Source organism: Hyaena hyaena, unplaced genomic scaffold, assembly GCF_003009895.1.
Source record: "Hyaena hyaena isolate Hyena2069 unplaced genomic scaffold, ASM300989v1 scaffold_397, whole genome shotgun sequence".
Classification (NCBI taxonomy): domain Eukaryota; kingdom Metazoa; phylum Chordata; class Mammalia; order Carnivora; family Hyaenidae; genus Hyaena; species Hyaena hyaena.
Window position 1 is genome coordinate 393,066 of NW_024081028.1, and position 15,462 is coordinate 408,527.

At 50.1% G+C, this 15,462-nt stretch overlaps 2 protein-coding genes across 2 annotated transcripts; both read right to left on the reverse strand.

Moving 5' to 3' along the window:
* Positions 1 to 5,892: 5,892 nt before the first annotated feature.
* On the reverse strand, positions 5,893 to 6,900 carry LOC120244923 (platelet-activating factor receptor-like). Its single transcript, XM_039251719.1, has one exon. It carries the CDS (start codon positions 6,898 to 6,900, stop codon positions 5,893 to 5,895), a length of 1,008 nt encoding a protein of 335 aa, XP_039107650.1.
* A 4,967-nt stretch (positions 6,901 to 11,867) lies between these two features.
* TMEM35B (transmembrane protein 35B) lies at positions 11,868 to 15,060 on the reverse strand. The gene is made up of 3 exons (XM_039251732.1): positions 14,950 to 15,060; positions 13,351 to 13,531; positions 11,868 to 12,381 (listed from the first exon to the last, which is right to left on the reverse strand). The coding sequence occupies exons 1-3, from the start codon at positions 15,055 to 15,057 to the stop codon at positions 12,278 to 12,280; spliced, it is 393 nt and encodes a 130-aa protein (XP_039107663.1). The 5' UTR covers positions 15,058 to 15,060; the 3' UTR covers positions 11,868 to 12,277.
* Positions 15,061 to 15,462: the final 402 nt, after the last annotated feature.

Genomic DNA, 15,462 nt, shown 5'->3' on the forward strand with positions numbered 1-15,462 from the left:
CTCACCAAACTCCACACCTGAAAAACAAATAATCCAGTGAAGAAATGGGCAGAAGATATGAACAGACACTTCTCCAAAGAGCACATCCAGATGGCCAACAGACACATGAAACGATGCTCAGCATCCCTCCTCATCAGGGAAATACAAATCAAAACCACACTGAGATACCACCTCACGCCGGTCAGAGTGGCTAAAATGAGCAAATCAGAGGACTCTAGATGCTGGTGAGGATGTGGAGATACAGGCACCCTCCTACACTGTTGGTGGGAATGTAAACTGGTGCAGCCCCTCTGGAAAACAGTATGGAGGTTCCTCAAAAAATTAACAGTAGAACTCCCCTACGACCCAGCAGTAGCACTGCTAGGAATTTACCCAAGGGATACAGGAGTGCTGAGGCATAGGGGCACATGTACCCCAATGTTCATAGCAGCACTCTCCACAATAGCCAAAACATGGAAAGAGCCCAAGTGTCCATCAACGGACGAATGGATCAAGAAGATGTGATTTATCTATACGATGGAATACTACATGGCAATGAGAAAGAATAAAATCTGGCCTTGTGGAGCAACATGGATGGACCTTGAGGGTGTTTTGCTGAGCGAAATAAGTCAGGCAGAGAAGGACAGATACCACATGTTTGCATGCATAGGTGGATTAGGAGGAACTTAATGGAGGACCATGGGGGAGAAGAAGGGGAGAAATAGTGCGGGAGAGGAAGGGAGGCAAACCATGAGAGACTCTTGAATGCTGAGAACAAACTGAGGAATGATGGGGATCGGGGAGAGGGGAAGGGGGGTGATGGGCATGGAGGAGGGCACTTGTGGGGATGAGCACTGGGTGTTATATGGAAACCAACTTGACAATAAACTATTTAAGAAAAAAAAATGTTGAGTTTTGATAGTTCTTTATATATTCCAGATACTGGAATTTGTTGGGATGAGCACTGGATGTTATATGGAAATCAACCTGACAATAAACTATGAAAGAAAAAATCTTTTTCATTGCTGTTTAGTATCCCAGATAGGACTATATGATAATCTAGTATCCATTCTACTGTTGATTAACATTTGGTTTGCTTCCAATTTGTTGTATAATGAAAAAAGCTGCTATGAATATATTACATGTACATCTTTTAGTGTACATAGGCATTCATTTCTCTTGGGTATATACCCAAGGAGCTGAGTTGTATAGTCATGAAAACATGTTTGTTTAGCTTTAGTATATTCTGCTGAATAGTTTTATAAATTTGAAGTAATTTGAAGGAAGATATGAACATGATGAGAAGAAAAATAAAAGATTTTAAAATAACTAAATGGAATTTCTAGACATGAAAAACATGATGTGGAAGAAGTCCCTGGATAGCAAATTAGACACTGGAGGAAAAAGATCAGTGAAGTCGAAGACACACAATACAAACTATTCAAAATGGAGAATAGAGAGGGGAAAAAAGAGACTGGGAAAAATCAACAGACTCAATTTCAAGTGGTTAAATACACCTGTAATTGGAATTCTAGAAAGATAGGAAAAGTACACAAAATTATTTTAAGAAACAATTACCAAAACCTGTCCCAATATGATGGACACTATAAAGTCATTGATCCAAAAAGCTGAAAGAACTCCAAGGAGGAAGTTAAATTATTTTATGCTTTCTGTGATAATAATTTATTGTATGACATTCAAACACAATGTTTCAACATAACATGTAAATTTTAATTCAATCATTTTTGATAATTTGCTGACTTTCGGTCCTTAAAACCACAGCTTTCCACCTATTTTTCTGCCCTGTCATTATGAAGGTACAGTTGTCAAAGTAGGAGGATGGGACACATTTTCCAATGTGTTAGTTTAACTTATAACTTTTAAATATTTAGACATATAGTACACGGGCCTGTATTTGTACTTTTGCCCCACACTCCGCAAATGCTCAGGGCCACTCTGAACCCAGCGTTCCAACCACTAGTACATTTCAAAGCTAGACTGGCACTCACTGGGAGTTAGGGGTGAGGAAGCATGGTTTTATGTCAATATGTCTGGATTAGCCTCTGCGGTGGACATGTGCCGCACCAACAGCAGGAAAGGTAGGTCTGGGTGAGGCCTAGAGGTGATTGTTCTAGAAAGGAGGTTGTAGTTCCTGAGACCAGAATATATAGCCCAAGGAGGGGCTTCAGGGGCAGCGAGGGGTAGCTGCAGCCACATGAAGGAAAATGCCATCCTCCTAGGGCTAGGGGAAAGGGAAATAGATGTCAGGGCAAAGAATGAGTTTCACAGAGAGCATCTTGAGGACTGAAGACAGAGAGAGAAATTAAGGTAAAATCTGACAGGTTTGCCTACAGAGGTCAAAGGGGCAGGTGGTACCTGGGCTAGTCGTGAGGACTCAGGTAGGTAAAGTCACAGAGCAGACTTTACCTGCCTGCCTGCAGAGCAGCCCAAGGAGCCCAGGCAGTGTGTGCAGAGCCCAGGACCTAGACCAGCTATGGCCAAGGGCAGGAGTTGGGCTGGGTACAGAGATCTGGACTGTGAGTAAGCTGAGGGAGGGAGTGGGGTCTAGTACAGGAGGGGAGTCTGGTTCTTTCTGTGTCGGTAGCAGCTTCTTAGGACCACATTTGGAACCCCACAGCCAACTGGCCTAGGTGGGTAGGGCCAGGGATTGGGCTTCCTGGTCCTGCAAGAGGTAGGGGGTGTCTAGAGCATCCTAAATGATAGCGGCTGAAAACAGTTAGCAGATGAGTTTTCCCTGGATCCTGGAGAAAAGGGTTGTCCAACATCTAATCAAGGACCAACCTGGGCTTCCTTCTTCTCCATCCTGGGTTGAGGGTCTTGGGTCAAATTCTTGAAGGTTTACAATAAGTAAGGGAATCAAGAATCCAGGACTGATAGTACAAAACAGCCTGTCCTTTCTCATCCCTTGAGCTCTTTGCCTCCGGGTCCGCACCCCAGATTCCAGTCTCCTGAGTCAACAGGGAGGAAAGAAGGTGATTCCCACAGGCTTTAACTCTAGACAGAGGCTTTCTTTCCACCAGGTCTCACCTCCCAGAGGCAATCAAATCTCCAGTTATTTTTCCCCAGGTCAGACACAGAAGACTAAGTTAAACATTTCCCAAAGGAAACTGACTACTTTACTACAGGAAAAGTCACATTAAAAGCAAGATAGTGCAAGACCATGGGGATGGATGAGGCCGTAGGGAATAATGTTTTTATTTGGACAGAATCAAATTCGGCCTTAGGAGACTCAGCTGGCCCTAATGTGGACACCAGACCATTTCTCAGAGACCCAGTCTTGCATGGCCCTGAGGCTGAGCAATTCATTCCACCAGAACAAGTAAATTCATGATGTGGGCCATCGCCTGAGATGCTGGTCCTCAATGCATGGGATGAAGCAGCCTAATCCCCAAAGAAGGAGAGAGAGTTAAAAATAATTGTGGACGTGCCAGTGTGCAGCTGGGGTCGTATGCTTTTGTTTAATTCCTCTAAAAAGCAAGACAGGCTAAGATTTGACTGATGTGAGGTCTCAGGTGACACCTTTTCTTTCCCACTCCTGCCCCCACCAGGTTTCCTTCTAGGAAAAAGGGAAGAAAAAAAAAAAAAGCCATGCTCATAGTTGTAATGCAGACAAGAGTCCAGATTCAAGAAAGGGCAGGTGACAATACCCAGGCCTGGTAAGGGTGTGGTAAAACAGGGACTATCACATACTGTTGATGAGTGTCTAGTTGGTGTGGCATTTTTAGAGGCAATTTGGTGATGTAATTAGACAATTTAAGTGCACACATGTACTCCTTGACACAGCAGTTTCATTGCCATGAATTTATTCTACAGATTTTTACAAGTATGCAAAGATTTGTGAACAAGGCATTTATTGCCTCATTTGCCACAGTAAAAAAGGAAAAAAATGTCCATCAATAGTGGACCAATAGAGTAAATTAAACACTCTGCATCTATCAAAAAGAATGAGGAAGATGTACAAGATGTAATTATTGTGAAAAGATATAAAGAGATGTATAAGATTATTAAATGAGAAACGAAACTGCAGAAGAGCCTTGTAATCCTATCCCACTTGCGGGTTTTTAAAGACTATTAACTATACATATATTTGTACTGGAATAGAACATGTCTAGAAAGATACACACAAGGAAAGGTGAACAGTGGCTACCATTGGACCTTTACTTTCTATTTCACATTTTCCTCTACTGTTTTACATTTATTTTCAAACATGTATTACTTTTAAAATATAAAAGAGGGGTCCGCAGGCATCTCAGTCGGTTAAGCATCTGACCCTTGATTTTGGCTCAGGTCATGATCTTGAGGTTTATGAGATCAAGCCCTGTATCAGGCTCTGTGCTGACAGCGTGGAGCCTGCTTGGGATTCTCTTTCTCCCCCCACCCCCCTCTCTCTCTGCCCATCTCCTGCACCCATGCTCACTGTTTTTCAAAATAAATAAATAAATATTTAATAAGATAAAATAAATTTAAAAGAAAAAACTTAGAGAAGGAATAAGGGACCTGTGAAAGGTAACTTATCAAATGTTATCATTAGAAAGCAAATTCAGAAATACAATCTGAAGGTCAGCAAGACCCAGTGGCTGACTGGGGGACCTTTCCTGACCCAGCCAACTAGGAGACATGAACATGCCACTCTCACTCCTAAGTTCTAACTCTTTGAGACCCAAGCACTCTGCTGTGGGGCCTCCAATAATATGGCTGAAGAGAGGGAGTGGCTCCCTCCCCAAGTGAAGCCAATTTCTGAGTCATCAAGGCACGTAAAAGGAAAGCACTGGTGGCCAGTGACAATGGCAGGGATTTGCACCCAGTGACAGAGTCCCGGCTCAGCTGAAGCAGAAGGCAGCAATGCTGGCAGATCTCCATCCCAGCTAATAGCAGGATGGATCTCCAGCTTGGTTACCACCGACTCTTGGCCCAGGAGTCTTGGCACAGGGGAGATAATGGCAGAATTGCAGGTATCCAGCAACAACAAATGGAAGCAATCATCAAGACTGAGTCAAGAATAAATCTCGGTAATACGAGAATCCCAGAAAAATTTAAGGAAAATCTACTTACCTGGAATGCCTGAGTGACTCCTTGAGCATTTTAACTTAATAATACCCAGGTTTCATTCATTCATCTTATATATTGAGGTCTTAATGTGTTTAAGACACAGTAGCAAACACAGAGGATACAGCAGTGAAATAAGGTAAACGCGGAATTTATTAAGTTGAATTGGATGAATAGACAATTGCCAATATTCAACCTTTCTGGAGCTACAAAAATGGCACCTTCTTATGGATCAACATAAATACATTCTGGCAAGAGAGAAGAAAAAAAGGAATTTCCCAATTAATTGCTTGATTACTTACAATTGTGAAAATAGCTATAAAGGAACAATCAGATTCAACCCACAAGTGTGTTATGTGTGTGTGTGTGTGTGAGAGCACGCGCCCGCGCGAGTGTGGCTGCTGGTCAAGAAGGGCTTCCCTATAAAAGAGTTTGAAGGAGGTGTGGAGGAAGAGGAATTAACTTAGTGAAGGAGAGAGAGGGACATCATGCCTGGCAAAGTCAGCCGCAAAGGCCTCGAAGGGAAGGAAACTGAGCCCCTGAGCCACTGAGCAGGTGAGTGAACCCACGGAGGGGGGCGGAGGTGGCAGAGGATGCGAAGACGGGGATAACAGGATGCTGAGAAGGACATGGGAGCCAGATCACGGCTTATTATCTGTATCCAAAACACTGCAACGTCTAAGGAACATTCAGGCAACAAAGACTGTTTACTCCCCTTGTAACCAGCGAGCCCGGCACTCTCCAGCGAGGCGGCCAACGGGAATCGAGGTCCTTCCGAAGGCTCCCGTCACCTACTGCGCCACGCGCAGGGTGGCTGGGGGGACGCAGGCGGGGGCGGCCGGGGCCTCAGGAGCAGGCGGTGCGCGAGGCCGCGTGCGGGCCGGGCGCCCTCACCCCCGAGCGGCAGCCCAGCGCCCTGCAGTCCTGGCGGAAGCGGCGCACCGAGAAGCAGTAGATGAGCGGGTCGAGGCAGCTGTTGAGGCTCAGCAGCGCCAGGCTCAGGGTGTGCAGGACGTCGAGGGTGGAGGCTGGGTGGCACCCGCCGCCGTCACTGCCCGCGGCGCCCTCCCGCCTGGCCACCCAGGGCGCCAGCAGCAGGTGGTAGGGTGCCAGGCAGACGGCGAAGACCAGCAGGAGCCCCAGCACCATGGTCCTGGCCGCGCGCCGGTGCGGGCCGGCCGGGGCCGGGCCGGGGCCCGAGGGCGCTGCGAGCGCCCGCGCCAGGCTCACGTAGGCCGCGAGCACCAGCAGGAAGGCGGCGGCGAAGAAGGCCACGGTGGCGTAGGCCAGGCCGGCGCGCGCCCAGCCGTGCTCCAGGCAGCGGGCGGCGCCGCCCGGGCCGGGGCGCAGCGCGTGCGGCGCGGCCAGCGAGGGCGCGGCGCAGGCCAGGCCGGCCAACCAGGCGGCGGCGCAGGCGGCGCGCGCGGGGCCCCGGCGGCGCAGCGCGAGGCGGCCGGGCGCCCTGGGCCGGGGCCCGCGCACCGAGCCGCAGCGGCACACGCTGATGAGCGCGGCGAAGGCCACGGCCGCGTAGGTGGCCACGTAGTAGGCCGCCGCGGCCGCTCGGCAGGCGGCCTCTGGGAAGGGCCAGTGGGCCGGGCCCAGGTAGTAGGTGAGCCACAGCGGCAGCGTGAGCGTGAAGAGCGCGTCGGCCAGGGCCAGGTTGAGCAGGTAGAGCCGCAGGGCCTGGCCCAGGTGCCTGCCGCTGCGGACGAACACCGCCAGGGCGGCCACGTTGGCCGGCAGCCCCAGGCCCAGCGCCAGGGCGTAGGCCGTGGGCACCACGATGAAGCGAGCAGGGTCGTCCCAGGGGCTGCAGCCGCCGACACCCGGGTCCCCAACACTGCCGTTCATCTCGGACCTTGCGCGAGGGAGAGGAAGAGAGGTCACTGTGGCGGCCCGCCGCACAAGGCCTCCATACCGCCTTCCCCCAGCCCGTCTCTCCTAACTCAGTCGCTGCTGGAAGGAGACGCTAAGGAGCAAGGAAGTCCGTGTGGGAGAAGATGAGGACTGAGCTGAGCCAGTCCGTCCCGAGGATGGAGAACAGGGGATGGATTCCAGAGTCACTTGAAGTACAGTGGGCTTGCTGACAAGCTGCAGGAAATGAGGAAGACGAGGAGTCCCAGATAGCTTGGAAATTTCCAACCTTGGTGACTGAGAGGGTGGCAGTGCCACCCCGCGCAGATGGAAGATGGTTCAGATATGTGGAGGCACAGGCAGGTGCGGCAAACCGGAGCAAGGCTGAGCCGACAGGGAGTTCTGGAGAAACCAGACGGGAATATAGAGTTCTTCCCAGAAAAGGCCCAATCCCCCCTCCTCCACATACTGTGATGAACAAACAGCCTTATGATGTAGTGACCCTGAGGACAGGCCCGTGCATAGTGACCTTGGACTTCCCTTAATGAAGGTCCTCCCCGGGTTTGCCTGGAGCCCCTGGGGTAAGGCTGAAAACGGTTTCCAACTCTCAGGCTTTCCAGCCAGTTTCCTTCCCCTAACCCCTTGACCACAAAGAAGTCCTGGGTCTGCTTCAGAACTTTGGCCAGCAAAGCAAAAAAGAGTACAGGCCCAGGAATCAGGCAAGTTCTAGAGACACACATTTATTTGTCACGTGACCTTGGGCAAATTACCCCACTTCACTGAGCTGGTCTTTCTCTGCCATAAAATGGAGACTAAGATACCTACCTCTCAGTGTTGTTGGGAGGATTATGAGAAAACATAAGTAAAACTCTGAGCGCTGTGGCTGACACTGGGGAGACACTCCAGAACCATTAGCTCCCTTCCCTCCAGGCAGCACACAGATGAATGTGTACACCACCCACGCAGGCACCCTGAGCAAACAAAACAACATAGACATCTGGGCGTGTTCCACTTTTCTCCCCAAGGGGGTCAGTGCACAAGCCCGTGTCCTGTTCCTATTTCTGGCACAATCACCCTCCTAGGGTGTCCCAAAATTCAGTTCCTCCAATACCAAAATTTGTATTTCTGCCTTTGCGCCCCTCTGGCTGCAATCCTTTCTGGGATCCTGAGTGGAATGTCTTCTCCCCTCCCACTCAGCTCTGTCCACCTTTGGCTCTAGCCCCCAACCGCCCACCCAGAACCTCTCCCTGCCATCCCTCCAGGTCTTTCCTCTCTTACCTCTTGCCGTTCTGGCTGCTGCAGCAATCTCTGGGGCCCTAGGGGGCCTGCCTGGCTTTAAGGAGCTGAGACAGAACAGAATCCACTCCCACGCCCACATGTCAGATCCTCCCGTCAACCCACTAATCCCAGGACACCACATGAAGAATGGGCCCAACAGCTGGAGGGCCTGGGGCCCACCTGTGGCAGCTATAAGCTGGGTTTGTGGGTTCGGCCAGGGCCCCAAGAGAAGGGAGCATCTTTGAAGGCAAGGGGGCACAGAGAGGGAGATAGAAAAGTAAAAGTAAGGCTTTGCAGCTGAATGTCATGGTATTGACCTGACCAAGGTTCAGGGTACGGTTTGGGGGGACACATATCCTGAAGCCTGGCTTCTCCTTGGGCCAAGGAGGTACTGCTGGAGCTCAAGATACTCCTGCTGCTGTCAATCTCAACTGCTCCACACCAGCTGCCCAGCCCACTCTTCCAGCACCCTGCCTTTCCCACAGCTGCTAGGTGGGCCCTACAGCCGAGCTTGGGGGCCCTATAGCTGCTAATGAGCTTGCAGGCCAGGCCGTGGTAAACAGGAGCCCTCAGTCCAATGCCAGCTGTGAGAGGTTTTACTCAAAGTCCCGGCTGGAGACGGGCTGGCTGTCACATCCTGGAAGGGGTGGAGATGGTAAGAGGCCAGGATCCTAGGGGCTCCAGGTCCTATTTTTATGGGCTTCAAAATGTTCATGCAGAGGGGGAGATTCTGGAAAGCAAGGCAAATTTAATCACACGGGACAGATCATCTCCTCTACCCTGTTGAAGAAAGCAGGGGTGCTATGCTGCCTGCTCTCAACTTTGGCACCTGGTACAATGTGGATTCTGGAGTCAAACAAGCCCTAATTCGTCTCAGATCTGACACATGGGCACTTAAGCTTTCTGAATGCATTTTCCCTTCTGTAGAACAAACTATTTAATAACAAATGTTATTTAATGATAGCATTTACTGAGCACTTATTATGTGCCAGGCACTACTGTAAGCACTTTCTCACTAAATCCTCACAGCAACTCTATGAAGTTTTTACCATTATTATCCATATTTTGCAAATAAGCTAGTAAATGGTGGGAACCATTACCCACCTCTTCCCTTCTTGGCTAACCAGGGTGGGTAAATCTTAACTAGTCTAAGGCCATCATGGGAATTCCATTCTCCTTACCAGTGGTTGGCCTAAGTATAGAGATGGGACTTAATTCTGGCCAGTGGTATGTGAGGGGAAATCTGAGGGTCTTCAAAAAGAGCTTTCCTCTCCCTTTTCACCTTTGGATGTTATGTGCAAACGTGCCATCTGGAGCTGCTCCAACTATTTTGCAAGGCTGAAGGTAGGAGCCAATAAATTGAAAGCAGCAGAGCAGAAAGTTGAAAGAACATCAGTCTTTGAGGTCACTGCAAAGCAGCCAAAAATTTTTTTTAATGTTTTATTTGTTTTTGAGAGAGAGAGAGAGAGAGTGTGAGCAGGGGAGGGTCAGAGAGAGAGGGAGACACAGAATCCGAAGACAGGCTCCAGGCTCTGAACTAGCTGTCAGCACAGAGCCCGACACGGGGCTCGAACCCACGAAACGTGAGATCATGACCTGAGCAGAAGTCGGATGCTTAACCGACTGAGCCACCCAGACGCCCCGCAAAGCAGCCAAATTACCCAACATAGAAACTGAAGGTATGTTATCTCTGAACCTCTGAAAGAAAAGGATTCCTAAATGTTTTGACATTCTATGTAGTGAATGTATACTACTGCATTTAAAAAAAATTTTTTTTAATGTTTTATTTATTTCTAGGAGAGAGAGAGAGAGACAGCGTGAGCAGGGGAGGGTCAGAGAGAGAGGGAGTGACAGACTCTGAAACAGGCTCCAGGCTCTGAGCTGGCAGTCAGCACAGAGCCCGACGCGGGGCTCGAACCCACAAACCGCGAGATCATGACCCAAGCGAAAGTCGGACGCTTAACCGACTAAGCCCCCAGGCGCCCCTATACTACTGCATTTTTATGTGTACTTTACATATACTACTTTTTGATGTTCCCAGTGTATGTATTTGTATATGTGTATACACACAACACACACACACACACACTTAATATAGATTGCATCACTGTGCTTTCAGACACAAGAAGGAAAGACCTAAGGGTGCCAACTTGCCTGAGGTTCCCAGCTAGTCAGTGTCAGAGCAGACATCACCATTCTGTAGTAAAGATGAAATGGACTGGTGTATACAGACGTCTTTCATTCCTGTGGCTCCGAAAAGCCATTGTCCCTACCCTCAAAGTAATCTGTAGACTGGTGGTTTACGGCACTTGCAAAAATAAACTCTTTTCGTATCTTCCATTATGGGAGGCATATCACTTTCCAAAAGGCCCCCACTGAGGTGAAGACAGTTGGTGATATGATCGTAGGGACTCTAACATGGTCACTTTCCCTCAGTAATTATCTCATGTACACACACACACACACACACACACATACATGCGCCCTTCTGATTTCCTGGGGCCTCTGAGATTCAGACCTGGCTTCCAGCATTGCTTCACCATGCAGTGTCCCTTGGAGCTGACTGTCCTTTGCCTCCGTGTAGATACCCAAGGAGCACTGCACTGAGTGTCTACCTCGCCACCAAAGGCTGGCAGTCTCAGATTCTGTAAAACAATAATCCAATGCCCATCTTTGTTAACTCCACAGATCTAAAGCACACGACGTAAAAGAATGGGAGGGACTATCTCATGCGACTTGGAAGCACACAGGCAGAAGCAGGTACTTAGACTCTGCCATACTCAATGTGTATATTGTAAGTAAATTATAAAAATGGTTTAAATGAAACTAACAATAGAACTCCCCTATGACCCAGCAATAGCACTGCTAGGAATTTACCCAAGGGATACAGGAGTGCTGAGGCATAGGGGCACATGTACCCCAATGTTCATAGCAGCACTCTCCACAATAGCTAAAACATGGAAAGAGCCTAAGTATCCATCAACGGACGAATGGATCAAGAAGATGTGGTTTATCTATACCATGGAATACTACATGGCAATGAGAAACAATGAAATCTGGCCATGTGTAGCAACATGGATGGACCTTGAGGGTGTTATGCTGAGCGAAATAAGTCAGGCAGAGAAGGACAAATATCATGTTTGCACGTAGAGGAGGATTAGGAGGAACTTAACGGAGGACTGTGGGGGAGAAGAAGGGGGGAAATGGTGGGGGAAAGGGAGAGGCAAACCATGAGAGACTCTTGAATGCTGAGAAACAAACTGAGGACTGATGGGTGTGGGGGGGAGGGGGGAGATGGGCATGGAGGAGGGCACCTGTGGGGATGAGCACTGGGTGTTATATGGAAACCAATTTGACAATAAACTGTTAAAAAAAAAAAAAAGGGGGGGAAGCCAAAAAAAAAAAAAAAAAAGGTTTAAATGTGTGGGTCCTTTGCAGCAGCACCCTCACTTCTAGGGAAAGACAACAAGTAAGCAAAGGTGATTTACTGTTAAGTTTACAAAACCAAAAAACTGGGGACAATCTAAATGTTCCTCAGTAGGGACTTGGATAAATATATTACAGTACATCCTCACAGTGGAATACTATACAGCCATTAACATCAATGAGGTAAAATAGACATAGAATGGTGTTACAGTGTGCTAGTTTTAAGAAACATTTAATAAAGTAATTTATATTGTCTCATTTTCATTAAAAATATCTGTACAAAGACATAGAAAAAGTTGAGGTGCAGTTATTAAAAAGGAATAAGTAGTGGTTATTTTGGTGCATTAAATTTTGGGATGATTTAAATTGCTTTTCTGTTTATCTTCTATTTTTACATGACACGAGGAATGACAGCGTCAACACGTGCTCCTCAAAAAAGAGCAGTCAATGTCTCAAGAGAAGAAAGCAGGGTCAGGTAGATAAGATGTCTGCTTTAACACTGCACGACCCTGGGTTCACTGGTAAGAAGGTGGTAGACTCTGTTCCACCATAACCCTGCCGTGATAGTAACGTGGCATGAAGAGGCAAGGGGCCCTCTCCTCCCAGGATTCCTTGAATGCCTTGGAAGGATATTCTTCCTAGTAGGTCTGACCACCTTCTTAGTTTGGACTCAAAGCTGGGAGATATCCAGGAGCAGCAGGAGCGCCAGGCAGATGATTGCTGGGATGCAGGTGCTCAGTGACTCTTTCAGAGATGCCAGAGTGAAGATAGCCCCTGGAATGGAAAGTGAGGTCCCTGAGGCTCCCTGCCCCTCTCAAGCTCAAGCCTTCCCATTCAACACCTCCCAACCACAGACAGACAGACACACACACACACACACACACACACACACACACACAGAGCCTAAACTAGCAGCTCTCCTCAATCTGTCCTCCCAAACAGAACCAGGAATCAGAAGCCTCTTGAACTAATGTAGCGCCTCTCAGAGGGTGAGAAACTGGAGCAATCCGCCAAATAGGGCAGAGAAGTAGGTAGATGGGCATTCTGGAACAACTTCTGATCCTCCTCCTTTCTTAATCCTAGTGGATGGAAGGAGGCCCAGGAGTTAGTGGTGGAGGTATGGGAAAGATCTGAAAATGAGGGAAGCCCCAGAGATAGAAAGCAAGCCCGGGGGAGGCATGGCAGTGGTGGCAGCAATGGTAACACAAGGCCAGGGGATCCAGAAGAGCTAAAGACGTCTGACCTTTGAGGCAGCACCTGTCTTGGTACATCAGCAGTTCCTGCAGGCAGAGCTGCTGTGAGGGGGTGCTCTACAACTGCCTGTCACAGGGAAATTCTCTGCCTTTCTGTTCAGGGGGCCCAGTTTCCTTGCTCTCTCTTCCCACCTGCCAGACACATAACTCCACGGGCAGCTGCTACTCCATCCCCTCCTCTCTAGGGTAGGGCTTAGGAGAGAAGAGTTGGGGCTTTGAGGTTATAACACATCCTTACAGTGGGAATACCCTGCAACCAACTGAACTGATGAGGTAGGAAGTACGTCTGACAAAAAAATCACATTCTTGTATATTAAGTCTTAAAAGCACCTGTCCTAGTCTGAAGGCCATGGAAACTACAGTAGAGAGAGCAAGGAGGGCTCCTGGTTTCAGAAAAGAAGGAAAGGAGGCAACAGTAAAGGGAACAGCCCGATCTTTCATGACCCTCTGCCGGAAGCCCCATTTCCCCAGCCCAGCTGCACACTCTTACCCATCATGAGCAGGGTCAAAAGCAAGTTACTGATCTCTTGCAGCATCGGTGGGCCCAGGACCAGCAGCAGCCCAGCCAGTAGTTCCAGCCAGCCCACAGCCTCTTGATAGCTCATGGAATCTGGCTGGTAGCCGAACACCTTCAACGGGAACACCTCAGCAAACTGCACAAACAGGGCGTTCTAGGGGCAGCAGGGAATGTCTGTCAGCCATACTCAACAAGGATCCACTGCCTGGGCACTCCACAGGGGCATTCTGTGCCTGTGCCCTCAAATCCCCCAGCAAAGGAACTACTATTCCAGGTCAGGTCCAGGGCTGAGGTCTGGAGAGGGGAGGCCCTCCCTGGGGGACTGAGTATTGGAATCAGGAAACAGGTTCACCCTCCGAGGAGAAGGGCTGGATGGTGGCGCAGAGATGGGCTGATTTTCTCAACAGGCTCTCAGCAGATTACAACCCAGCCCCAAATTCCAAGACCAGAAAGCTAGGCTTGCCAATGTTAGGAAGGCCACAGCTTCTCTTTCTTTCTGCCTGACCTGGTTTCTCCTGAGAATACTATGCTGGGAATCGTGTTCCAGGAGGTGGGGGTAAGGGTGGAAGGGTAGACTGTTGCTCTGTCTACAGATTTCACTCTGAATATGGTATGCTGAGCCTGGATCTCATTGCAGTAGACACAAGAGTAGTTAAGGAGGCGCAAAGAGACTCATTGTGCTGAGTCAGGCTCGGATCTGGGCCACGTGACAACTTCACCCTCGGCTCACTACCTTTTCCTCCATCTCCCCCCACTCCCACTTCAACACTACCTCCCCTACTCTCAGCTGCAAGGAAGAAACTCTAAGCTGTCTGGCTGTTGGTATGTATCCCCCCCCCCCCCGCCAAACAATCCACTACCCTAAACCAGGAAGGAAAAGCAGAACCCAGGCCTGGGAAACAGAGGCTGGCAGGGGTCTCCAGGTCTCGCTTATTTGAGGGGTGGGGGATTGGTGAGCATAAGGGCATGAAAGCTCTCCCGAGTCTGGAACGGGCCTGGAGGCGGAAGGACTTGTAGACTTCCCTCTGAAGCTCCCGGGAAAGGGTTCTCTAGATTCTGAGTTAGGGGAGTGTCTAGATTAGCTCCTGCTTCCTGACCTGCTGTGTAACCTTTAGCAGATACACTTCACCTTTAGGGCGAGTTTCCTACTCCACCAAGCGGGAATTAATAAACCCATTCCTCATGAACCTCCCAAGAACGCAAACAGGGGGAGGGGAAGGGGCAAGGGAGGGTGCTGGGTCTCCCCTTCCATTCCATCTTCCTCCCCCGGAGTCCCGGGCGCATTCCTCCTTCGGCCCTAGGCTTGCCCGGGGGCCCCCAGAACTCAGCTGGAAGACGTGCCCCTTCCGTCTAGGCAAGAGCCAGAGAACTCGGAGGAGCACCCCGGGAGGGCGCCTACGTCTCAAGTCGAGGCGCTATGCCCTGGCTCTAGCGCCATCTCGCCGTAAGGCAGGCGGGTCCGCGGGGCACCGGCTCGGGCGCAGGCAGGCGGGCCGGACGGGCGCCCGCGCTACGGCGTGGGTCACGGCCGGGGCCTCAGCACCGGCCCGCCGCCCACGCCCCGCCGCTCACCATCTGCTCGGACGTGGGAGCCGAGATCTGCTCCGAGAGCTTGGCCGCGCCGGTGAGCGCGAAGAAGCCGCCCAGCAGGACGCGGAGAGCGGCGAGCCAGAGCGCCATGGCCGCGCAGGCTCTCCCGGAGGGAAGGAAAAGGAAAGGGAGGGGAGAGGAGAGGAGCGGAGAGTTGGAGAGGCCCTGCCGAAACCCGCCCCCTGCCGCCCGCTGGGTTCCTCCCTCCCCAGGGCGGCCTGAAGACTGGCGCCAGAACCTCCCGTTCCTCGCCCACCCATCCCAGACTGTTGCCACCCTCTTTTGTGGCCCTCACCTGTTGCGGAAGTAGACAGCCTTCAGGCAGGGCATCCCCATCTCTCAGATGGGGGCACTGAAGCCCACTGGCTCAACTGACTGGATGAACCCCTTTGAATTCAAGGGACGTCTCTTGTCTCCTAATCAGTATGGACAGAGTAAGGTCTGACAGGAGCATCCATCTACACGTGCCTTGGAGAAGACCGGGTTTCGTTCCTT

Coding starts and splice junctions, on each gene's coding strand:
- TMEM35B (XM_039251732.1), bottom strand. CDS start 15,057: ATGGCGCTCTGGCTCGCCGCTCTCCGCGTCCTGCTGGGCGGCTTCTTC. Junction 13,532..14,949: donor CTCCCACGTCCGAGCAGATG/GTGAGCGGCGGG, acceptor TGCTGCCCCTAG/AACGCCCTGTTTGTGCAGTT. Junction 12,382..13,350: donor TTTGACCCTGCTCATGATGG/GTAAGAGTGTGC, acceptor TTTCCATTCCAG/GGGCTATCTTCACTCTGGCA.
- LOC120244923 (XM_039251719.1), bottom strand. CDS start 6,900: ATGAACGGCAGTGTTGGGGACCCGGGTGTCGGCGGCTGCAGCCCCTGG.